This window comes from Dipodomys ordii, unplaced genomic scaffold (assembly GCF_000151885.1).
Source record: "Dipodomys ordii isolate 6190 unplaced genomic scaffold, Dord_2.0 Scaffold13, whole genome shotgun sequence".
NCBI lineage: Eukaryota > Metazoa > Chordata > Mammalia > Rodentia > Heteromyidae > Dipodomys > Dipodomys ordii.
In genome coordinates this window covers 16,285,337-16,311,126 of record NW_012267229.1, presented here as the reverse complement: position 1 = coordinate 16,311,126, position 25,790 = coordinate 16,285,337, and the positions used below count along the sequence as shown (strand labels likewise).

The 25,790-nt window shown below is 40.6% G+C and overlaps 2 protein-coding genes across 5 annotated transcripts in view; one reads left to right on the top strand and one right to left on the bottom strand.

The window, feature by feature from the left end:
• Positions 1-19,442, top strand: part of Rbm39 (RNA binding motif protein 39) — a 37,633-nt gene extending 18,191 nt beyond the window's left edge. Inside the window, exons 8-17 of one of the 4 annotated variants that reach the window (XM_013010822.1) lie at positions 2,280-2,432; positions 3,827-3,964; positions 6,370-6,435; positions 8,219-8,423; positions 8,680-8,757; positions 13,170-13,202; positions 15,681-15,762; positions 16,541-16,646; positions 18,295-18,373; positions 18,455-19,442. In XM_013010822.1, coding sequence (XP_012866276.1) covers positions 2,280-2,432; positions 3,827-3,964; positions 6,370-6,435; positions 8,219-8,423; positions 8,680-8,757; positions 13,170-13,202; positions 15,681-15,762; positions 16,541-16,646; positions 18,295-18,373; positions 18,455-18,555 — 1,041 coding nt within the window. In that variant the 3' untranslated portion in view covers positions 18,556-19,442. Of the gene's footprint in view, positions 1-2,279; positions 2,433-3,826; positions 3,965-6,369; positions 6,436-8,218; positions 8,424-8,679; positions 8,758-13,151; positions 13,203-15,680; positions 15,763-16,540; positions 16,647-18,294; positions 18,374-18,454 lie in introns of all 4 variants that reach the window. The other 3 variants (XM_013010821.1, XM_013010824.1, XM_013010823.1) reach the window with 3 other exon arrangements.
• Positions 19,443-22,029: 2,587 nt separating this feature from the next.
• Romo1 (reactive oxygen species modulator 1) overlaps positions 22,030-25,790 on the bottom strand; it is a 3,932-nt gene continuing 171 nt past the window's right edge. The window contains exons 2-3 of the mRNA XM_013011038.1: positions 25,478-25,608; positions 22,030-22,225 (exon numbers count right to left, since the gene is read on the bottom strand). Coding sequence (XP_012866492.1) covers positions 22,117-22,225; positions 25,478-25,608 — 240 coding nt within the window. The 3' untranslated portion in view covers positions 22,030-22,116. The remainder of the gene's footprint in view (positions 22,226-25,477; positions 25,609-25,790) is intronic.

The window sequence follows — 25,790 nt, the reverse complement described above, 5'->3', positions numbered from 1 at the left end:
CAAATGGGTGGAAAAAGATTTTTGCTTTTAAATTATATATATGGTTTTTAATTTTAAGTAGTTATACAGATGGCTTCCATTCAAGTCAGTTTTTAAGAACAATGCATCTTGCTTAATGTCATCACTTTCATTGTTCTCCCCCAGTCCTCCCAACCTGCCTTCTCTCTTAATGTGTAGTTTTATTTATTTATTTAGTTAGTTAGTTATTTAATTTAACCAGCCAGTCCTGGGGCTTGAATTTAGTGCCTGGGCATTGTCCCTGAGCTGCTTTTTTTTTGGGTCTGGTCGTGGGGCCTGAACTCTGGGCCTGGGCATTGTCCCTCAGCTCTTCAGCTCAAGGCTAGCGTTCTACCACTTGAGCCATAGCGCCACTTCCGGCTTTTTTCTTTTTGCTTATGTGGTACTGAGGAATCAAACCCCGGGCCTCATGCATGCAAGGCAAGCGCTCTACCACTGAGCCACCTTCCCAGCCCCTGAGCTGCTTTTGCTCAAGGCTATACTCTGCCACTTGGGCCACAGCACCATTTCTGGTCCTTTCTGGTACTAAGGAATCAAACCCAGGGCTTCATGTATGCTAGGCAAGCACTCTACCATTAAGCCACATTCCCAGCCCTCAGTGCAGTATTTTTGTCAGTGTGGCAAATAAAAATTGGAATATGTCTAGACTCCCTATCTTTCCTTGGGTTTACTAGGAAATTGTTTTTTGTAAACTGTTGATTGGTCCCTTTTTGCATCTTTAAGGGTATGTAGTGTTAAAATTTGGTATCCTTTAACTACTATATCAAAAGAAAGGTGATCTGGCACAAGCCTATAATACTAGTTATTTGGAGCCCAACCTGAGCATAAACATTTTCAAGTTGGATCTGAACCAGTGATGGGGCATAGTGGCTTGTGATTGTCATTCCCGACAGTGTGGGAGTACATGTAGGAGGATTATATCCCACACTGGCCTGGCTGTAAATTGAGCATCTACCTTGAAAATTACCAGTACTAAAAGACAGGTGACATGACTCAAGTGGTAGAGGGGCTGTCCAGCAAAAGGCTGTAAATTTGATCTCCAGTAATAACCAAAAAATGATACAAAGAGGAGCTAGGAACGTCAGTACCATGGTGTTAACGGGTGAGGGGAGAATCATTGAAAGTTACCTGGGTTACAACAGACTGACAAACTAGCTTGAATTTTATGTTAGCCTATAGTTATGCTTCAACTTAAGACCTCTCCTCTTTATGGGCTTTTTTTTGTTAGTGGCTGAGACTTTACCACTTCTGGCTTTGTTCTAACTGATTGGAAATGAAAGTTCTCTGTTTTGTCTGTGTGGGCTGGCTATGAACTGTGATCCACAAATCATAACCCTCCTCGAAATAAAGTAGCATTATAGGTGTGAGCCACAATTCCCTGGCCATATATACTTCTTCTTCTTCTTCTTCTTATTTTTTTGTTGGTCGTGGGGGTTGAACTCTGGGCCTGGTGCTGTCCCTCAGCTCTTCAACTCAAAGCTACCTCCCTACCACTTGAGTGACAGCGCCACTTCTGGCTTTTTACTGCTTATGTGGTGCTGAGGAATCCAATCCAGGGCCTCATGCATGAGAGCGAAGCAATCTACAACTGAGCCACCTTCCCAGTCCTACTATAGACTATTAAAAGGTACTAAGGAAAATATACTTGATATTTCAGTAATATCTATAATTTGTGTGTGCCTGGGTGTGTATACATACACACTCTTCCTAGAGTTGAGCTCAGGACCTGGTGCTGTCCCTGTGGTTTTTTTGTTCAAAGCCAGTGTTCTACCATTTCAGCAACAGCTCCACGTCTGTCTTTTGATGGTTAACTCGTAGTTCCCCAAGAGTCTCAAGGCCCAGGGTAGTTTGGAACTGTGATCCTCAGATCTGTCTTCTTAGAAGCTAGGATTAAAAAATTGACATTGTGTAGCAAATGCTTAGCATATTTGGAGGTGGCCGTAGGGATTACAAGTTAAAGGCAAGCATTTTCTACAGGAAAAAAAACCTGTCTCTAGAGAAATAATACTAAAGTAGTGGGGATATAGGTCAGGAGTAGAGCCTGTGCTCTGTCTCCATATTCCCCTAAACAGAAAAGGCCGGAAGTTGTACCATGGCTCAAGTGATAGAACACTAGCCTTGAGAAAAATAAGTACTGATAGGCTCAGGGACAGTGCCTACACCCTGAATTCAAGCCCCAGGACTGGCAAAAAACAAAAATACTTACATCTTTGTGGTTTATTATGTATTATTGTATAACCAACCTTGTTATTTCTTTGTAGGTTCGTGATGTAAGGATGATTTCTGATAGAAACTCAAGACGTTCCAAAGGAATTGCTTATGTGGAATTTGTGGATGTTAGCTCAGTGCCTCTGGCAATCGGATTAACTGGCCAGCGAGTTTTAGGAGTGCCAATTATAGTACAGGCATCACAGGTAATTTTGTGTTAGCAGTTTCATTTGCTGTAGTAGTGTTTTATGGTCTTGTGCTTTGCTAGGTTAATCCCCAAACCCTTAAGTCACATTCTGGGTGAGTGAGTCCTTTCTTTGTTTCAGCAAGGTAAAATTTTCTTTTGCTTAGAAGAGTTCACCATTGGGAAAATAAGCACTTTGTGGGTTTTTTTATGGTCAGTCATGGGGCTTGAACTCTGGGCCTGGGTGCTGTCCCTCAGCTCTTCAGCTCAAGGCAAGAGCTCTACCACTTGAGCCACAGTGCCACTTCTGGTTTTTTGGTGGTTTATTGGGGATAAAAGTCTCATGGACTTTCCTCTCCAGACTGATTTTGAACGGTGATCCTCAGATCTCAGCCTCTTTAGTACCTAGGATTACAGGTGTGGGCCACCAGCGCCCAGCTATCCCAGGTACTCTTGAAGCAGAGAACATGATGGATGTTTAATATACATCAATGGCAACTAGGACCAATACCTCATATTCAAAATATAAGCTGGGTATGGTGGAACTTGTTTGTCACCCATATATTGGGTGATATAAATAGGAAGACCAGGGTGTTGTTCCTGAGGTAAAATCTGACAGTATTTGAGAAATAAGCTTAGCCAAAAAGGAATAAGTTCATGTAGTAAAATATTTTTCTAAAAAGCTCCAGGCCCTGAATATAAAATTCCAGCACCTGCAACGCAATAACCTCCTGCCCTCTCTCACCTAGTTGATTGAGAGGTAATAATTAATTGAGAGTTCCAAATTTGTCTGCCTGTACTGACTATAAACCATTAGTCTAAAATCTCAACTTCCTGAATAGGTAGGATTGATTACAGATGTCGGCCACCACCACACACCAGACTTCTTTAGTAATTGTTGTTCATAGTGATTGTTGTTGTTGATAGTGGTGTGTGTGCATGCCTGTGCACATAGAAGTGCATGCTAGTTCTTGAGACCTGTCCCTTTACTTTTTCACCAGTGGTGCTCTGCTACTTAAGCAACACTTCCTACTATGTTTTTCCTGTTGAATTGGGGCTGGAGTCTCATGGGCTTTTCTGACCATGATGGTATCCAACCATGATTCTCAGATCTCTTTACTGACTCAGCCACTATTAATAGTTCAATACAATGTATTATATTCCTGTTGTATAACAATCATCATTTTCAGAAATTATATTGCCAAATAAAAATGTATCCAAAAAGCCATATTCCTATATTTTTTTTGCCAGTCCTGTTTGATGTCTGAATTTGTCTATTATTAATGCTTTATAAAGTAGACTTAGCATAATCTTTTATTTACTCTCAATTGTCATTAAACATTTCAATCTCTTTCCTATGATTGGCATTAACAATCAGTATTATATCATGTATATTTTGTCTTGATTTACTTGTAGGCTGAGAAAAACAGAGCTGCAGCAATGGCAAATAATTTACAAAAAGGCAGTGCTGGACCTATGAGGCTTTATGTAGGCTCATTACACTTTAACATAACTGAGGATATGCTTCGTGGGATCTTTGAGCCTTTTGGAAGGGTAAGTCTATATATTCAACAAATATTTAAAGTGTCAGGTTAGAAAAAATTTAATGATTTCTGCGGGTCTACTTAAGTTTCTGTTAATACTTTGCAAAGAGTGGTTATTTTGAAAGATTTTTATGATAATGTCAACATGCCTCACAAAAACATATTTGTACAGTATTTTCACAATTAAAAAAAAAACATTTGGAGCCAGGTGCTGGTGGCTCAGGCCTGTAATCCTAGCTACTCAGGAGGCTGAGATCTGAGGATTGTGGTTCAAAGCCAGCCTGGGTGGAAAATTCATGAGATTCTTATCTCCAGTAAACCAAGTGGCTCAGGTGATAGAGTGCTTACCTTGAGCTGAAGAGTTGAGATGCAGGGCCCAGGTCCAGAATTCAAGCCCCATGACTGAACAAAAAATAAATAAATAAAAATTTAAAAAATTATGTATATATATTTGAATACAAAGAATGTTATGTAGTTGATGGGCATGGGTATAAGTACCTGAAATTGAAATACGTAGGAGGCTGTGAGGGTGGATAAAATAGTTAGGACTTCTTAGGTATCAGATTTTCCTTTTTTTAAAATAAAAAGTTATTGTTAAAAAAGTATAATTCCCTAAGGCAGGTTATTAGTATATATAACTCATAGTCCATGTCACCCCTTTCTTTGTTCTCCCCCATTTCCTCCCTTCCCATCCCTATCCCCAAATTAGATCAGTTTTAATATAATGTACATTGAATATAATCACTACTTTTTATTTATTTATTTTTTTTGGGTCCGGTCATGGGGCCTGAACTCTGGGCTTGGGCATTGTCCCTCAGCACTTCAGCTCAAGGCTAGCGCTCTATCACTTGAGCCCACAGCGCCACTTCTGGCTTCTATGTGGTGCTGAGGAATGGAATCCAGGGCCTCATGCATGCAAGGCAATCACTCTACCACTGAGCCACCTTCCCAGCCCCTAATCACTACTTGTTAATTCTAATGCTACTGTCTAATGCATAATGTATGTTAGAATCGTTTCTAAAATTCTTCATGAATAAAAGGATACTTTGTGTGTGTGTGTGTGTATATGGTGATTGTGGTTGAATGTGTCAAAGTTTTGCTTAGTTTTCCAAAGTGGCTTCAACATGTGATTCTTCCATTTCAAGCCACTTGAGCCACAGCGCCACTTCCAGCTTTGTTTTTTGCTTATGTGGTGCTCACGTATGCAAGGCAAGCACTCTACCAGTGAGCTACATTCCCAGCCCCATTTTAAAAAAAGGAAATAAAAGTTTAAAAGAGTTGTATTCCATGCTAAGTATCAACCCTAAGCCCTGGAGCCCTGGAAAGCCCTATCTCCTAAACTGTTCCTTTGGGCACTATGATAATCTTACTTTATTTCTGGATATTTTTTGTTCTTGTTGTTATTTTTGGGGCCTGAACTCTGTGCACTCCCTTAGCTCTTAGGCTCAATGCTAGTGCTCTACTATTTGAGCCACAGGGCCACTTCTGTTTTTATTTTTGTTTTTTTCCGTATGTAGTGCTAAAGAATCAAACCTTGGGCCTCATAACATGCAAGGCAAACACTCTACCGCTGAGCCACATTCCCAGCACCTTTTTCTAGATTTTGAGAAGTTGTGTTTTTGTAAATTTAAGATGATTAAGGTATGTGTCAGTGTATGTTTTGGGGTCTATTTCCTGTGCTTACAGAGTTCCATAAAAAAGATGTCTGAAAAGTAGTTATCTGGTGTAACTTTGTCATAATATAAGAAATAGGCTTGGGGCTGGGAAGGTGGCTCAGTGGTAGAGCGCTTGCCTTGCACGCATGAGGCCTTGGGTTTGATTCCTCAGTACCACATAAGCAGAAAAGGCTGGAAGTGGCACTGTGGCTCAAGTGGAAGAGTGCTAGCCTTGAGCTGAAGAGCGCCCAGGTCCAGAGTTCAGGCCCAACAACCGGACGCAAAAAAAAAAAAAAATAGGCTTATACAGTGACTAAATCAGAGAAATCCCATGTATTTCAACAAACGTAAATGGAATTTTTGTTGTTTATGTGCCCTTGAGATAAATGGACAAGTGAATGCTCACTATCACCTTCTGTGAATGGGAAAACTTGTCTCATACATATATATATATATGTATATATATATGTGTATATGTATAAACGTATATATGTGTAATGTAATTTTTTGGTATTTGTGTGCTGGTATTGGGGTTTTAGCTTGGCTTCTCATTTGCCATTTCTCTCAAGGCTTACATTCTACTTGAACTTCATCTTGAGCTAGCACCATTTTGCTGATTAATTGGGTTTGTTTGCAACAACTGACATCCTCCTCAGTTCTTTCTCAGCTTCCTGAGTACCTAGGATTATAGGTGTGATCCATCAGCACCCAGGTGTTTCCCTGCTTTCAACTTACCAAAAATTATGTTTTTTAATTTTAGATTGAAAGTATCCAGCTCATGATGGATAGTGAAACAGGTCGATCTAAAGGATATGGTTTTATTACCGTAAGTAATTGCTATGATTAACAACGTTATAAATCGAGAAGCATAATGAAGCTATTGGTTACTAATTTTAAGGGATTACTTTGTAGCATGTTAAGGGTCCTAGCACTGACCACCACGCACATAATAAAATGGTAAATCTTTTGCAAGACCAAATTTATTTATTATTGACTGATATATTGATTGATTTTAACCGTAATAGGACTTATTTAGACTTTGGCACTCAGGACGGGATTTTTTTCTCAAGGCTGGCACTCTACCACTTAAGTTACATTCAGATTTTTGTTGCTGAATTGGACATGAGAGTTTCATGGACTTTCTTCTTGTGTGCTGTGGCTGGAACCGTGAGCCTCAGATCACAGTCTCCTGGGTATCTAGAATAAAAATGAGCCACCATTCCCAAACTGAGAGGTCTAATTTAAAAACAAACTAAAGGTCACATTGTAGAATGCATGTCAAACCAGAGTAGTATGCCCTGAATTGAGTCGCTTTTTTTTTTGTTGTTTGTTTTGTTTTGTTTTGCCAGTCCAGGGGCTTGAACTCAAGGCCTAGTCAGTTGCCCCTTAGCTGCTTTTGCTCAGTGCAAGAGCTCTATCACTTGAGTCACAGTGCAAATTCTGGTTATGTGGCACTAAGGAATTGAACCCACGGCTTCACACATGCTAGGCAAGCAGTGTACTACTAAGCAAAATTCCCAGACCTCTACCAAGTTTTTGAACTCAAGGCCTAGAACCTGTCCCTGAGTTCTTTTTATTTAAGGCTCGTGCTCTTTTTGTTTAAGGCACAGTGCCACTTTGGTTTCCTGATAGTAATTGGAGATGAGTTTCATGGACTTAATTGCCTAGGTTGGTGTTGGATCATGATCCCCAGATCTCATCCTCTTGAATAAGATTACGAGCATTAGACAGGTGCCTGGCTTTTTTCTTTTCTTTTTCTTTTTTTTTTTTTAACCCTTCTGGTTATGGCGATTGAATAAAGGGCCTGAGCCCTGTCCCTAAGCTTTTGTGGTCAAGGCTAGCATTATACAACTTTGAGCCTCAGCATTACTTCTAGTTTTTTTGGTCTCATATTTTCATGCCTGTACTGGCTTCAAGCTGCCATCTTCAGATCTCCATATTGTGAGTACTAGGTTTGCACGCATGATCATTCCCATCAAATTTTTTGTTTCTGATTTTTTTTTTAACCTGGTTTCAGTTGGATCATGCCTATAATCCTATTTACTCAGAAGGCTGAGATCAGAGCATCACAGTTGAAAGCCAGCTTGAAAGCCAGCTTGCGCAGGAAAGGCTGTGAAACTCTATCTCCCATAAACCACTCAGAAAACCAGAAGTGGCACTGTGGCTCAAGTGGTACAATGATAGCCTTGAGCTGAATAAATGAGGGACAGTACCCAGGCCCAGAGTTCAAGGCCCATGACCAACAAAAAAGAAAATTTTTTTGAAACTACTAACAACAAATCTTCAGTTTTTATGAATTATAGCTGTGTATATAAGGTATTGTGCTCTTTGCTTTCTCTTGCTAGGTAAGTGGTTTACCACCAGACCTTTTGTGCATAGGGGGTTGTTTTGTCTTGGCAGAGTCAGCATTTCCCCTACCTGTGGATCTTTCACAAAGCTTGGATGATTGGCAACATGCCATGCATGATTCTTTAATTGGGATGTGGGTGGGGAACATTACACTCATGTTTGTTCTTGAGCCATGTTCCTGGACAATAGAACATAAGAGTCAAGTCTTTCTTATGGGATTAGTTAAATTAACTATTTATACATTGTATTCCTATCCTTAGTTTTCAGACTCAGAGTGTGCCAAAAAGGCTTTGGAACAACTTAATGGATTTGAACTAGCAGGAAGGCCAATGAAAGTTGGTCATGTTACTGAACGAACTGATGCTTCTAGTGCTAGTTCATTTTTGGATAGTGATGAACTGGAAAGGACTGGAATTGATTTGGGAACAACTGGTCGTCTCCAATTAATGGCAAGACTTGCAGAGGGTAAGTTTTTTCCTAGTAATACCTTGCAATCAACTCAATGGAATCTATATTATATCCTATTTTACTTGACAGCATAAGACAAATTAGATTTAGATTTGCTTCATGAACATACTTGGGAATAAAATTGTTTGCAGGTATTGCAATTCTTTGTCCTCATCTGTGATCTCTTCTAGTGAAGTGTGACTCAAGTAGTAATCTACAAAACTAATTTTTCCATTCTCACCTATTAAGGACTTCAAGATCTATTCTTTTACAGGCACAGGTTTGCAGATTCCACCAGCAGCACAGCAAGCTTTACAAATGAGTGGCTCTTTGGCATTTGGTGCTGTGGCAGGTAGGAATTGAATCTTTTCTAATTTGAAATCATTGTTTTTTTTTCATCTAATTCGAAAATATGCCAAATTTCTCCATTTAAAAGGACTAACTGAGAATTCAATTCATCAAGTACTTTTAGGATAAAAATTTCCATAATTCACATAAGGATAAGATGTCAGGGTATTATTAAATCCTACATTCAACTTTTAGTTGAAATTGAGAGTATCTGAATATTCTTACTGAGGATTGTAAAGATCGCATTCATTAAATAAGGTTTTAGTAATAAATTTTCAGAAAACATTCAGAATCTCTTAATCTTTACTGCCAGAGTAAGATGACAGATAATACTTGTTTTCTGAATAGTAAATGAAAATTTGAATTGAGGATGAGCTGCGAGATTTAGACCAAGGGGCAATTAATTGACAGTTTATTGCAAGTCCCCAGTGTATCTCTGACACCCTCAAGTGTTACCAGACAGCAATAGTCTCCATCTAGTCACAGCAGGACTAGGGGAGGATAAGCTTGTAATGGCCTCCCCTAACTAGGTAAGGAGGTCTCACCGCACAAGTACAACTCATTTCCTGCCTAGTCTGGCTTTGAACCTAGGTCCGGTATGAGTCACTGGCACCAACCTGGGTTTTCTTTTTTTCCTTTATTTGGGGGGGTAGTCATTCGTGAGGCCTTGAACTCTAGACCTGGGAGCTGTTCCTCAGCTCTTCAGTGCAAGCCTAGTGTTCTACCACTTGAGTCACAGCACCACTTCTGGCTTTTTCTGTTTAAGTGGTGCTGAGGAATGGACCCAGGACTCATGCATGCAAGGCAAGTACTCTACCTTTGAGACACCGTCCCAGCCCCCCCTTTTTGTTCTAGTTCTGGACCCTTTTTTTGCTCAAGGATAATCCTCTGCCACTTGGCCCATAACTCTGCTTTGGAATTTTGTGGTTAGGGGTAAGTCTTAGAGGGGTGGGAGTCTGGCTTATTGGTAGAGTGCTTGCTTAGCATTCATGAACTCCTGGGTTTGATTCTTTAATACCACATAAATAGAAAAGGCTATAAGTGTCACTATGGCTCAAATGGTAGAGTGCTAGTGTTGATCACAGAAGCTCAGTTACGAGGGGCCATGCCCTGAGTTCAAGCTCTAGGACTGGCCAAAAAAAAGTCCTTGGGTCTTTCTTGTTCAGGCTGGCTTGGAACTCTGATCTCACATCCCATCTTCCTGAGTCCATAGGCTTTATATAGGCCTCGGCCACTGGTCTCCGCTCTTTTTTTTTTTAACAGTTGTAAGTCAGATAACTAAAATGTGTTTTTTTTGTGCGTATGTGTGTCTATAATGAGGTTTGAACGTGGGATCTGGTTTTTTTTTTTTCCCCTTGGGTCCGGTCATGGGGCCTGAACTCTGGGCCTGCGCACTGTCCCTCAGCTCTTCAGCTCAAGGCTAGCGCTCTACCACTTGAGCCACAGCACCACTTCTGGCTTTTTTTCTTATGTGGTGCTGAGGAATCGAACCCAGAGCCTCATGCATGCAAGGTAAGCGCTCTACCACTAAGCCATCTTCCCAGCCCATTTATTTTTTGTGTTTTATTTTTTTTGTATGTCAAGTGGCCTGAACTCTGGGCCTGGGCGCTGTCCCTCAGCTCTTTAGCCCAAGGCTAGCACTCTACTACTTGAGCCACATTGCCACTTCCAGCTTTTTTTTTTGCTTTTTCTCCTTATATGTGGTGCTGAGGAATCGAACCCAGGGCATTATGCATGCAAGGCATGCACTCTACAACTGAGCCACCTTCCCAGTCCCTAGATTTTTTGATGTAGGATAATGCTCTAACATTCGGACATTCAGGAACAATGCCCAGGCCCTGAATTCTAGTTCCACAACCAACAACAACAAAATATTACCCAATTAAACTTTTTTTTAGTGTTAAGTATTATCACTACCAGTATCTCTTTATTTTTCCTTGGTGAACTACTGTAGCTACCTGGGTACTCATTGTGTAGTTAAGCTTGTTCAGCTTGGCTAGTTGTGATAAAGTTGTTTATATCCATATCTACTAATCTGTTTAGTAATCTTACATACTGTTTATATTTCCTTTCTATTTTTTTTTTCTTTTTTTTTTTGTCCTTGGGCTTGAACTCTGGCCTTTGTGCTCTTCAGCAAGGCTAGCTCTCTACAATTTGAGCCACAGTGGCACTTCTGGTTTTCTAGTGGTTTATTGGAAATGTTAGTCTTTTGGACTTTCCTGCCTGGGCTGGCTTTGAACCTCAATCCTCAGATCTCAGTCTCCTGAGTAGCTAGAATTACAGGCCTGAGCTACTGCCACCCGGCTTTCTATTATTTATTAAGATGGGTTGCTGGGCTGGAAATGTGGCCTTATTGCTAGAATGTTTTCCTAGCATGAAGTTCTGGGTTTGATTTCTCAGTACCACATAAGCAGGAAAGGCCAGAAGTGGCACTGTGGCTCAACTGGTAGAGTGCTAGCCTTACGTAGAGAGAGGCTCAGGGACAGTGCCTGGGCCCTGAGTTCAAGACCCAGGACTGGCCAAAAAAACACAAAAAGATGAGGTGTTTTTTGTTTCTTTTTCAGACTGACATTGGTACTGAGCTAATAATCAATACTTAAATTTTTGTTGTTATGCAACACTTCAAGGTAAATATTTGTAATTAGATGTTTTGTCTAGGTGATCATCATTAAAACTTTTTATAGAACTTGGGTGCTGGTGGTACTCCTAGCTACTCAGAAGATCAGATCTGAGGATTACAATTTTTTGGGGGGGGGGCGGGGTTCTGGTAGTGGGGCCTGAACTCAGGGCCTGAGTGCTGTCCCTCAGCTCTTCAGCTCAAGGCTAGTGCTCTACCACTTGAGCCACATCTCCACTTTCAGCTTTTTTTTTTCTGCTTATGTGGTGCTGAGGAATTGGACCTAGGACCTCATGCATGCAAGGCAAGCGCTCTACCACTGAGCCACCTTCCCAGCACTGTGGATTACAATTTGAATCTAGCCTGAACAGAAAAATCCCGCAAACACTTTACCTCCAATATAGTAGCAAAAAGCCAGACTAGAGGTGTGGAAGCCTTGTGCAGAAAAGCATCTTATATTTATTTTCTGTCCCTGTCTTGAGGCTGGAAGATTAAGGTGTGGGTGCTCTCTCTGAGGTTTTTTGCTCAAGCTAGCGCTGTACCACCTGAGTCACAGATCCACTTATAGCTTTTTTGTGGTTAACTGGAGATAAAAGTCTTATGGAGGATTACTGGTGTCAGTTACCAGCATAGAGCTAGAATCCTTACTTTATGAAACCCATGCTCTGTTTCCTGATTTGTCAGAAATGGTTTACAGAATGATATTTGCATTTGTAATTGGGATTGAGATACACATTTTATAGCATGGATTTCTGTTATCTATGCATTTTCCCCTTTTTGGGAAAAAAGACAATCTGTTATAATTAACTTTTATTGACAGTGTTCCTATGGTCATATCTTCAAGTTCCTTCAGTATATACCACTTATTTTCTTCAGCTTTCTGAGATGCCAATTTTGAGCAACTAAAAGTCCATATAAATTAATAGTCTTTGTCATTTGATGACTGGTTACTAATATGAAGCATTTCCTACATATTGTTTTCTGACATTTTAATGCCAGATAGTCTTACATTAATAAAATCCCCCAGCTAGTTAGCCTTCGTGCTGATTGACACAATACCTTCACTGTAGAAATGTGCACACTTGTGTTTCAAAGCATATCCCCAAAAGTTGCTTTTACTTTTCGTAATGTCTGATGTTGATATTTCAGTTAGGGTATATAAAACATATTAATAGTCTGTAGATTTTTTTATTAAAATTTCAATTTAGTACACAAAGCCTTCAATTAATATTATTGAAGTCATATTGTCGATTTTTATGCCAGCCTTAAATTTAGCTCTGATACACAATTTGAAAAATACTGTTTTATAATAGTGATATTCTTGCTAATTTGGCTCCTATTGAGCATGTTTACAGCTTTTTGGTGTATACTGTTTCAAAATTCTGGTGTTAAATACTGCCACTGTTTAATAGATAAAAGCTCAAATTTCTAAGTACTTGGAATTGAATTCTCAAAATCAGGGTTTTTCACACATTTTTGACCGGTATGCTCCCCTTTCCCCATTTCCCATTATTCCCAACAGAAGACTTGCTATTATTGTGGAATGTATGTGAGATAAGTATAGTAGGAATAGGAAGAAAGGTGTAAATTTTCTAGGGCACTAGGAATAAAAAGGCTCCAAAGCCTTTTCAATGAGGAATGGGGAAGGAGGTTTTGCTGCCAGGTATTGTTACTAAGCTTATTTCAATAAACCCTGCTGTTGAAGTCCTCTTTTTATTAATGCTTTACTGACATTTACCCTGTTAGTTGAGGCTCTTCATTGTTCCTGCACTGAGCTGTAGAATTCTCTTTTGTTATAGATTTGCAAACACGACTTTCACAACAGACTGAAGGTGAGTGTAACTTTTTTTTTTTCCCTTTGAATTAGAATTAAATGTAGTTAAGGCTTAGTTACTTTATCTTATTTGGTACAATGGTTTGGATCAAATGCCAGATTGAGACATACTGGTTTACAGAGAGTAATCTATTTCTGAGCACCTAACTTAGTACATTAATGGAGAAATGAAAATGTCTGTGCTTGGTTTTCTCTTAGTTTCCAGCTTTACACTGGGGGCTTTTAGGTCACAGGTGAGGCCTGGCCTAGCTGGCTGGATTAATCCTATCCTTAGCACTTCAAAACCATTAAGCCCTATATCATTAAATATTCATGTTTTAACTGCTCTTAATATTTTATATAAAAAATAAAATTAATTTCAAAAAGAAATCAAGCAAGGTGCTGGTAGCTCACACCTATGATCCTAGATGCTCAGGAGGCTGAGATATGAAGATCTCAGTTCAAAGCCAGCCCGGGCAGGAAAGTCTGTGAGAATCTTATCTCCAGTTAATTAGTAGAAAACCAGAATTGGTATTGTGGTTCAAAGTGGTAGAGTGCTAGGTTTAAATGAAAAAGCTTAGGGTCAAGATTGAGATGTAGTCAGAAAACTTCTTGATCATGCATTGTGTTCAAGACTGCTACTAGGATCACACACACAGACAAATTGATCAGTTTTAGTTTAGAATTTGTATTCTGATAATGATGATTAATACGAGCTTGAGCCAAGACTAGAAGTCGGTTTAAGTCTATATTGCATGCTTTACTTAGCCATAATTTCTTATTTTAAATGACCAAATGTCTACCCTTTGGCCACGTAGTAATTTCCTATTCAAATTGGGTACCTTCTTTTTCTTAATGCTTATTGTTTAACCTGTGCTTACTTTGTCCTTGGTGATAAGTCTTAAATACATTAGTAAGTCTTCCCATAAATGAAAACCATGCACTCTTAACAAACTTTTTTCGAGGTAGAGAGGTATTTTTGTTATATACTGCATGTGATATATATTGAACTGTTTTTTTGTTTTTAGTAAGTTTTCTAATATTTTTCTTATTTATGTAAGTTAATTTTAGATAATTTATAGGTTAAGCCCTTTCTGCTTTTAGCTTTTTAAAGTATAATGAAAAGTCTTGACTTTTTTTTTTTTTTTTTGAAAATCCATTTTTGTTACATTGCCCAGACTACTTTTAGGCTTATAAGATTCTCCACCCTATTGTAGCACTGTTCTGAGGTTCTTTTCTCCAGTAGAATTTGCCATCAGCTTTTTTTTTTTTAATACTTTTAATTAACATGAAAGTATTTATGCTTTGAAGGAAACATAAGGAAAAACCTTCATTATTGTAAATGAAGCTCTGTGAAGGAAAAGTACTTGAAGGAAAGTAACATACACAGTTTAACCAGAAACAATTAGTCTTTTTAAAGGTGTCTTATGTATAGCCCTAATTTTTGTTTACTGGAATGTATCTCATACTTCCTCAGATAATTGTTGATTTTTGTTACCTTTCTTAATGCATTGTTTTATCCTTAGCATTGTTTGTTATGCATTGGAAAGAAATTTGGTCAGATAATATGATTACGGTGAGTTCTGTAACAGCTACTGGTAATGCTTTTGTAAGTCCCATAAAAGCATGGAGCACCTATTTTTTAAAGTACTCTTAACCTCATTCTTAAAACATGTATGTGCTTTTTATTTGTGTATTACAGTGGCTGGTGTTTTTAAATTATCTTAATTACATAAGCTAGTGTTTTCAGTATTTTCCTATTTTGGTAAGAGATAATCTTTTAAAAGAAAGTATGTATTCATGTGCAGAAACCAAGAAATAGGGAGGTATAGATTTATTTAGTCTAGAAAATGACAGTTTTATTTCTGTTAATACAGTATAAATTCTAGCTCTCCTATGAAAAATCAACCTTGAAATTATCTTTTGTCAGTCCTCTGCCCATATGTTTCATATCTGAGTATTCACATAATTATAGATTGAAAATGGTGGGACCTGGGAATTTTCATATATACCTTGCCTGTGCAATCATTTTTACTTGTACTGAATAATGTAACAGCTACTTATAGCTTACATTGTATTGGGTATTACATAATTATTCTAGATATGATTTAGTGGCTGAGTCCTTTAACATAGTGTTAAGAGGGATATTACTTATATTCAGAAAATGAGATTTAAGATTTCATCTTGGAAATTTTCAGGCTGTCCAATTACCCAGCAGAAAGCCATTAATAGAGCTGTGGCTCAAGTTGCCAGCCTTTAGCATCAAAGCCAAATGAGTGTGAGTTACTGAGTTTGGTCCCCACTCCTGATCCCAAAGAGAGGGGAGAGAGATTGAGGGAAAGGTATATTAGTGAAGTAGGTTATTTTCTTATTACAGAAAATAAAAATTTTAAGATGATGTAGTCATACCCATAAACCTTAAGGGTGTGGGGGATTAGGTTTTAACATTTCGACACATTTAACATGAAACTAATTTCTCCATGTTTTTTTTTTTAAGCTTCAGCTTTAGCTGCAGCCGCCTCTGTCCAACCACTTGCAACACAGTGTTTCCAGCTGTCTAACATGTTTAATCCTCAAACGTAAGTATGCCTAAGTACACATTGGACATTGTAATATTCTAATTTATCTCTTATTTGCAAGGCTGGCATTTTATAGACTTTGAGCCACACCTGGAGCCTGCAAGGTTTTAAGATGCGAAGACAAAACTACTTATCCCATCTTCCCTTATTCTTTCTATTTCATTAACCATCTTCCAGCTGACCTGGGTTTGCATGTATGTGCCACCATGGCTTTCGACAACAGAAAGAAGGGTGGGGGACTGGGAATGTGGCTTAGTGGTACAGTGCTTTCCTAGCATGCATAAAGCCCTGGGTTTGATTCCTCAGTACCACATCAACAGAAAAAGCTAGAAATGGTGCTTTGGTTTAAGTAGTAAGAGTGCTATCCTTGAACAAAAAAAGCTCAGGGAAAGGCCTTTGGCCCTGAGCTCAAGCCCCAGTACTGCCTCCCTCCTCCCGCCCCCCCCCCCAAAATGTTGGAGCTGGGTGCCAGTGGTTCATGCCTATAATCCTAGCTACTCAGGAGGCTGAGATCTGAGGACTGCAGTTCAAAACCAGCCAGGACAGGAATGTATATAGGAGACTCCAATCAATCCTCCTGCAATGCTGGAAGTGGAAGTGGCTTAAGCAGTGAAGCCACTCCCCTTCAGCTGAGGAGCTCAGTGACAGTACCCACCCATGCCCAGAGTTCAGGTCCCACGATGATCCCAAAAAGAAAGAACATTTTACTAATTGCATAGTTTTTTTTTTTTTATTATTTGTATACTATTTACAGGACTTTAAAATTTGTTTTTTACAGAGAAGAAGAAGTTGGATGGGATACAGAGATCAAAGATGATGTGATTGAAGAATGTAATAAACATGGAGGTGTTATTCATATTTATGTCGACAAAAATTCAGCTCAGGTATTTTGATTTTTAAAGTAACTGGTAGAATATTGCTCCGTTTAGTTTCTTCATTTTTACATATTTGGTGGGGTATTTTTTTGTTTTTTTTCTTTAATGTGAGCGTCTTTCACTCAAGACCGGTACTCTACCACTTGTGCTACAGTAGCACCACTTTGGCTTTCTCTCTTTCTGTGGTACTGAGGAATTGAACCCAGGTCTTCATGCGTGCAAGGCAAGCACTCTCCCTACTACTAAGCCACGTTTTTTGCTTTTTTGGATTAGTCATGGGGCTTGAATTCAGGGACTGGACTCTGTCCTTGAGCTTTTTCCTTCAAGACTAGCAGTAAGCTTATCAGGGCTGGGAAGGTGGCTTAGTGGTAGAGCGCTTGCCTTGCTTGCATGCATGCGGCTCTGGGTTCGATTCCTCAGCACCATATAAGCAAAAAGAAAAAAGCGGGACGTGGCTCTGTGGCTCCAGTGGTAGAGTGCTAGCCTTGAGCTGAAGAGCTGAGGGACAGCGCCCATGCCCAGACCCCAAAAAAATAAAAAAGACTAGCACTCTACCACTTAGAGCCAAATTCATTTTGAGTTTTCTAGTAGTTAATTTTTCTTTATTTTTTATTTATTTATTTATTTTTTGCTGGTCATGGTGCCTGAACTCTGGGTCTGGGCGCTGTCCCTCATCTCTTCAGCTCAAGGCTAGTGCTCTACCACTGGAGCCACAGCGCCACTTCCGGCTTTTTCTGTTTATGTGGTGCTGAGGAATCGAACCCAGGGCCTCATGCTTGCAAGGCATGCAATCTACTGCTGAGCTACCTTCCCAGCCCCAACTAGTAGATTGTTTGTTTGTTTTTTAATGTCGGTCGTGGGATTTGAACTCTGGGCCTGGGCGCTGTCCCTCAGCTCTTCAGCTCAAGGCGAACGCTCTACCACTTGAGCTACAGCGCCACTTCCGGTTTTCTGGGGGTTTATTGGAGATAGGACTCTCACGGTCTCTCCTGCCCAGGCTGGCTTTGAACCTCGATCCTCAGATCTCAGCCTTCTGAGTAGCTAGGATTACAGGCGTGAGCCACCAGCACCCGGCTGGAATACCAATTTTTATGTGGGTGAAAGTAAGGGCCTGGTATCATCCTTAAGGTGTTTTGTTCAAGGATGGCACTCTACCACATGAGCCACAACTCCACTTCTGGCTTATTTGGTGGTTATATTGGATAGCATATTGTGGTCCTTCTTGCCAGAGCTAGTTTAAATTTTGATCTTAGAATCTCAGCCTCTTGAACATCCAGTATTAAAGTGAGTCATTAATCCATGTGTTTGAACATTCCATAATAAAGGTACGTTATATGATGATGGTTCTTTTCAAGGGGAAACATCATATCAGTAGGTTGTCCATTCTATGCTGGTTTTCAATATTCTATTGATTTAGCCCAAAATGCAGGATTACAGGCATCTGCCAACCATTCCTGTTCTACAGTTTGCCTTAATATACTGACCTAATAACACACTGCAACATAAGTATTTCCAGTGTCTTCCACATGCTAAGTATTCATTTTACTTGTTGGAATTAGAAGCATTCAGATATTTTATGGTAATGAATTACTTAGTTATTTCTTTGGTTATCTTGAGTGAGTCATTACATTTATTTTGTTTTGTTTTTGTACTTTAGGGCAACGTGTATGTGAAGTGCCCATCAATTGCTGCAGCTATTGCTGCTGTTAATGCATTGCATGGCAGGTGGTTTGCTGGTGAGTTTTTTTTTTTTAAGTGATTTAATTTTCAATACTACTCAAAACACTAAGCATAACATCATCTTTTTATTTCAACAGGTAAAATGATAACAGCAGCATATGTACCTCTTCCAACTTACCACAACCTGTTCCCTGATTCTATGACAGCAACACAACTACTGGTTCCAAGTAGACGATGAAGGAAGATATAGTCCCTTATGTACATAGCTTTTTTTTTCTTGAGAATTCATCCTGAGTTATCTTTTATTTAGATAAAAAATAAAGAGGCAAGGGTCTACTGTCATTTGTATACAATTCCTGTTACTTTGAAAAAAATAAAAATGTTAACAGGAATACAGTGTGCTCATTCTCCCTAACTAGCATATCCCACTGTATGCCAAGTTGTTCTCTTGTTCTGCCTTTTAAAATGTTCATGTAGAAAATTACATTAAGGATCTATAGAAATAGTTCTAGGAGGAACAAATGTACATTCTGTCAAGGCAGATATGTAATGTTTTTTATTGTTTTAGGAGTCTTTAACTTTTTACACAACAGTTACACTTCACATTTCACTAATTTTGATATTTGGCTCATGACTTATCAACAGTATCTGAAATACACATTTAAGTGTATGGAAATTAAGATAGCTAAGCAGCTGTTTGGCGAGCATCTCATCTTGCATACTGATCATTTGGAGCAAGAAAGGGAGATTTCACAATTATATTTCTTGATGGTAACTTTTTAGTTAAATGTACCTGTAAAAGTTTCTTTGTAAATACTATGTGTTCTGGTGTGTCTTTAAGATTCCAAACAAAATAATAACTGCATTTCCTGAAGGTATTTAATAAGTTTGTGAAGCAAGGCACTCAAGCAACAAGTGGGAAATGCAGAAATAGGTTTTGTCTGGTTTCATATATATATATATAATCTTTGCTCTTTTTAAGCTCTGTGAGCTCTGAAATATATTTTTGGGTTAATTCAGTGTGTTTGACAAGACAGCTTGATATTTCTATCAAATGACTTTCATATTGCAACAATCTTTGTAAGAACCACTCAAATAAAATTCTCTTAAAAAGGCCACAAGAAAGCTTCATTTTTCAAGTTTTTAAGTCATAGAAATTATTTTAAAAGTAGTTATTACTTTTATTTAATAATCTCAAGTAGGTCTGCCCGGCCTTGATTTTATCAATCTCCTCAGTGCTTATATTATTGACATACAATACCATGTCCATCTGGGTATTAGCTATTATACTCATTATAACAGCATTAGATTATTGATAATAAATTTAGAGGAAAACCAAGCAAGGGCTGGAATCTTAAAAGTAATACAGTACTTACCATGTAAGTGTCAGGGCCTGGGTTCAAGCTCCAGTATGGATAAAAACACATTTAAGTTTGTACTTTTTTCTCTGCATACACCACTACTCAGTTTATTCAAACCTGTAGTGTGTTCTGGTCCTGGTACACTGTTTTTAGCTCTTTTTTTGCTCACTGCTGGCATTCTACCAAATAAGCTACACCTACTTTTGGCTTTCTGCTACTTTAGTTTTTTTTTTTTTTTTTTTTGGTCAGTCTTGGGGCTTGAACTCTAGGCTTGGGCACTGTCCCTGTGCTCTTCAGCTAAGGCAAGCTCTCTATTGCTTGAGCCACAGTGCTACTTCCCGTTTTCTGGTGGTTTATTGGAGATAAGGGATTTCAGGTTTTTGTAGTAGGCAGCAAGTTTTTACAGGTCAATGCCTAACTTAATTTTTGCTTCTGGTTCTGGTGTTTTAATTCTGTTCATTGAAACTGTCTCTGGACCTTTTGTACTGAAGGCTAGTGCTCTACCACTTGTGCTACAGCTCTGCTTCCTGCTTTCTGTCATTAATGGAAAATAAGTGTAATTGTTCACAGCTGGGTGCCGGTGGCTCACTGTAATCCTACTCTGAGATCTTAGGGTCGAGGTTCAAATCCTGCCAGGAGAGACTTATCTCCAATAAACCACTAGAAAAGCAGAAGTGGCGCTGTAGCTCAAGCCATAGAGTGCCGCCTTGAGTCAAAGCCCTGTGACCGCCCCCCCCAAAAAAAATTGTTCAGATTTTTTAGAAGACAATATCCTAGTGGATATTGTCCTGAGGGGCCAATTGAACCATAGCACCACACCCAGCTTTTGCTATTTATGTGGTACTGAAGAATGGAACCCAGGGCTTAATGCAAGATAAACAATACAGCTAACCACACTCCCAGCCTCTTAATGAAATTCAAGTTTTTTTGTGTTTTGTATTTTCTTTTTGGGGTCCTGTCATGGGGCCTGAACTCTGGGCCTGGGCGCTGTCCCTCAGCTCTTCAGCTCAAAGCTAGCGCTCTTCCACTTGAGCCACAGCACCACTTTCGGGTTTTTTTTGCTCATGTGGTTCTGAGGAATCGAACCCAGGGCCTCATGCATGCAAGGCAAGCACTCTACTACTGAGCCACCTTCTCAGCCCCTGAAATTCAAGTTTTTGTTTCTGTCCTTTTTGCTTGTGTCCTTGGTTAGCAGGATTAGGTGGTATCTCAATATGTAGCCCCAGTTGTGCTGGAATTCCTGATTCTTTACTACGCTAGAAAAACACCACCACATTCAAGCCACATTTTCTGAAGCATCAAGTATTCAGTATCCCATGTTACCTGCATAAACTATACCAGGTCCTGTTTAATCTGTGGTTTGAAAATGCCCTTGCTACTCAGGAGGCTGAGATCTGAGGATTGCAGTTCAAAGCCAACCCAGGCACGAAAGTCCTAGAAACAGTCATCTCCAGTTAGCCACCAGAAAACTGGAAGTGATGCTGTGGGTCAAGTGGTAGAGCGCTAGCCTTAAGCTTTAGAGCACAGGGACAGCACCCAAGCCGAGTTCAAGCCCCATAACTGATAAAAAAAAAAAAATTCATACTTAATTGGCAATTTCATAAAAGATGTCCAGGATTTGATCTGTACCAAAGGATAGTACCTGCATATTAATCTTTTTAACATGTGTGTGTGTGTAGTGTATGTCAGACAGCATTCTACTCTGGTAGTGGAAACCTGTAGTTAATAAAGCTAGGTTCTGATAGTGCCCTTAGTTCCTGCTTGTATCTGTCAGTGTGTCATACTGCCAATTTTGCAGGTTGTGACTAAGCAATTCTGAAGTAATACAGACTAGAATGTCCCAGCATGCTGTGGGGTCCTTACCATGTATTTTCCAACAACCTGATAAACAGGATTTTAGAGATGTACAATCTGCATCATAGTGGATGGTTAAATGGTTACCTGGGATTTAGCCAGTTGAGAAGTAGTGGCTTGTGCTATGAATCTGTTTTATGGTAGCTTCAGTTTTACATTTTGCCACAACGCCAGAATAACCTCAGGAGGTAAATGATTACATTAGAAAAAGAATTTAAAATTTCTTCCAAAACAATGAAGTAGTATTGGCATTATCATAGAGCCAGTGTCGTTGGCTCCTAAAGATTTTGCAGTGTGTGATCTTGAAGACATCTTCTACCTTTGAGTGTACCTTCAAGAGACCAATAATAGCACCAAATTACAAAGTTAAATTGACACCGCTGGTATGGAAGGCACCAAGTACCTCAAAATTTCTATTATGAAATGTACCAAACCTACTTATTAGTACATCCTTTAAATTTACAGCAGCTTTGGTAAAGCTGAATAACAAGAGACAGAAGGAGAAGCAAAAACTTCTTTTTATTATAGTACAAGGGCTGTGACCGATGGGAAGGTGTAGATGTAGCAGGCAACTACTGCCCTGGTTAGCATCGTATGCCCATTCCGATAGCCATGAATGTGCCAAAGGTGCCGCCACTCTGCATCATGGTTTTCCCAATGCCGCCCATCAGCTCCCGGCCCCGCATTCCAATCCTGAGGAGGAAACCAAGATGGGGCCAAATGGGAACAAAATTACAAGAAGAGTATCAAGTTTGCCACTCTATAATCTGTGCATGTAATGATGAGCAATACTATTAAAGTCTGGCAAGCCTTTTTTCTCATTTGTCTTAGCTGGTCCTGATCTCTGGGATAGGCAATGAGAAGAAAAGGATCCATCAAGGTCCTGAAGGACATTTTGATGAACTGCCAGTTGAAGGAGGCAGAAACAGTGGAAAATACATAGGAAAACCAGGTGGATTTTTAATTTTTATTTTTTGTTGGTCATGGGTTTTGAACTCGGCCTGGGAGCTGCCCCTCAGCTCTTCAGTGCAAGGAGAGCGCCCTACCACTTGAGCCACAGTGCCACTTCCAATTTTTCGGTGGTTTATTGGAGATAAGAGTTTCATGGAGCCGGGCGCTGGTGACTCATGCCTGTAATCCTAGCTACTCGGGAGGCTGAGATCTGAGGATTGCAGTTCAAAGCCAACCTGGGCAGGAAAGACCGTGAGACTCCTATCTCCAATAAACCACCAGAAAACCGGAAGTGGCGCTGTAGTTCAAGTGGTAGAGCGCTCACCTTGAGCTGAAGGGCTGAGGGACAGCGACCAGGCCCAGAGTTCAAGCCCTATGACCGACAAAAAAAAAAAGCATTTCATGGACTTTCCTGCCTGGGCTGGCTTTGAACCATGATTCTCAGATCTCAGCCTCCTGAGTAGCTAGGATTACAGGCGTGAGCCACCAGCCCCCGGCTTATAAATTTTGTGGTACTAGACTTTTTAGGTGTTCTACCACCTGAGCCATGCCCTCAGATCAGAAAAAGATTTTTCTTGGTGCCAGTCCTAGAGCTTGAACTTAGGGTCTGGGTGCTCTCCTTGAGCTTTTTTCTCAAAGTTAGTACTCTACCACTTCAGTCACAGCTTCACTATTCTGGCTCTTTAGGGGTCAATTGGAAAGGGAAGGATTGATCTGCCTGGGCTGTCTTTGAACTGTGATCCTCAGATCTCAGCGTCCTGAATAGCTAGGAGCCACTGGCACCAAGCAGAAGACTAGTTTGTGTGATTGGCTTTTTTATGTGCTTGTGCTGGTTGGGGGTGGGGGGTGGGGAAGGCTTGGACTCAGGGCCTGGGTGCTGTCCCTCATTTTTTGTCAAAACTAGTGCTCTACAACTTAAGCCATAGCTCCACTTCCAGCTCTTTTGTTTAGTTGGAGTTTAAGAGTCTCACATACATTACTGCCTGTGCTGACTTCAAATCTTGATCCTCACATTTTGAACCTCTTGAGCAGCTTAGGAGATACATTAGCCACTGACACCCAGCTCTATGGTTGCTTTTGCTTCCAGGATATATGTGATTCAATTAGATACTTGCCCTTTTTTGGTGGGGGTAAGGGTGTGTAATTCTAGTGCTTGAACAGGGGGCCTGGGTAGTGTCTCTGAGCTTTTTTTGTTGTTGTTGTTCAATGTTAGCACTCTACCACTTGAGCCACAGCTCCTCTTCTGACTTTCTGGCACTTCATTGGAGATAAGAGTCTCACGGAAGGGGCTAGGAAGGTGGCTCAGTGGTAGAGCGCTTGCCTTGCATGCCTGAGGCCTTGGGTCCGATTCCCCAGCACCACATAAGGAAAAAGAAAAAGCCGGAAGTGACGCTGTGGCTCAAGTGGTAGAGCGCTAGCCTTGAGCTGAAGAGCTGAGGGGCAGCGCCCAGGCCCAGAGTTCAGGCCCCACGACCGGACCCAAAAACAAAAACAAACAAAAAAAGAGTCTCATGGACTTTCCTTCCTGGGCTAGTTTTTAATTGCAATCTTGAGAGCTCAGCCTCCTGAATATGATTACAATTGTACGCCACTCAGCTCAACTTGCCTTTATTTTTGAGGCAAGGATCTTAACTATGTATCATTCAGACTACTCTCTTAACTCCTTTGGTAGTCCAGGTTGGCCTCAAATTTGATATTCTCCTGCTTTCCTCTCCAGAGTGCTAGGATTACAGATGTGTCCCACCATGCTGCTTTGCCTGCCATTTTTTTCAAAGGTATTATTAGATTAGTTATTTAGAGCTCAGGATCTGGGTACCATCCTATAACTTTTTTGTTCAAGGAACAGCACAATAACTTGACCCACATGTTGAATTCTGGCTTCACAGTAGTAAACTGCAGATTAGAGTCTCATGGATTTTCCTGCCAGAGTTGGCTTCAAACTGTTATCCTCACATCTTAGCCTCCCGAATAGCTAGGATTTCAGGCATGAACCACAGGCTCCCAGATGATGACACTGATTTTCGGGGTTGAACCTGGGTTCAAAACCCAGCTCTGCAATTTATACAATGTGTCATATGTAAATGGAGAGCACGGTATTTACAGAAAAAAAATTTTTTTTTTGGTCGGTTGTGGGGCTTGAACTCTCGGCCTGGGCTCTGTCCCTCCGCTCTTCAGGTCAAGGCTAGCACTCTACCATTTGAGCTACACCACCACTTCCGGTTTTCGAGTGGTTTATTGGAGATAAGAGTTTCATGGACTTTCCTGCCCGGGCTGGCTTTGAACAGTGATCCTCAGATCTCAGCCTCCTGAATAGCTAGGATTACAGGCGCGAGCCACCGGCACCCCGCCAGAAATGTTTTCATAACAATTGTTAGTACTTAACAAAGTAAGTGCTAGTTAAATAGCAGTTTGCAACTTGGAACACTTCAAATGTGAGATGACCCTGAGAAGAATTTTTCCTGTTTCTTCTTTTGTCTCTTTGGAGACCCGTTCTCCGCTTTGTAACGCAAACTATAGTACCTCCAATCATCCCGCTTTAGGATTACAGGTGAAATTAAGGGATTGCAGCCTCCAAGCCAGGTTTCAGAGGGGGTTACCTGCTTTGTACCAACATCCCGTTCCTAGAATAGTAGAAACAGCTGAACTGATTTGTTTCATTATATGCAGTTGGAAGTAAAAATGACAGCTGCAACAGTAAGTAGTTACGAGCACTTACTGCGTAGATTCCTTGCAAAACAAGTCGGTCTGATTCTTAACAAATGTGGAGGTAGGTGTTACCACCGCCGTGGCTTTACACTTGAAATCCAGCCTCCGACTTGCGGAAAGTCACCCAACTAGTAGAAGGGTCAAAAGCCATTTTGACTCTAGAGCCGCAGATTCTTAAGCACCGCAGTCCCAGGCCTAAAAGTAGTTCGCCAGTGGGTTCAGCTCAGGCTGAAGAGGGAAGAAGTTTGGGAAGTCCCACCCAAAGATCACCCCTACTGCAACCCTCACCTGAGACAGGAAAAGGTGCCAAAGAGCGCTCCGGCCGCCATGCCCACGGCGCAGCCCATAACAAAGCCCATCTTCACGCGGTCGAAGCAGCTGGGCTGCGACTGCCCGTAGGGACCCACGGCCACCGGCATCTGCGGGGAGCGAGGGGCAGGGGAGTGAGGGCCCACCAGCCAACCCCGGACTCGGGCTGGGTGCGGAGCGGGCCCAAGGATCCGGGGAAATCAGGAAGGATATCGGCCTGTGGCCCGACCCCACCCCCTGCTTCGCATTCGAGACCCGTCGCCGCGCGGCGCAGCCGCAGCCGCAGCCGCCG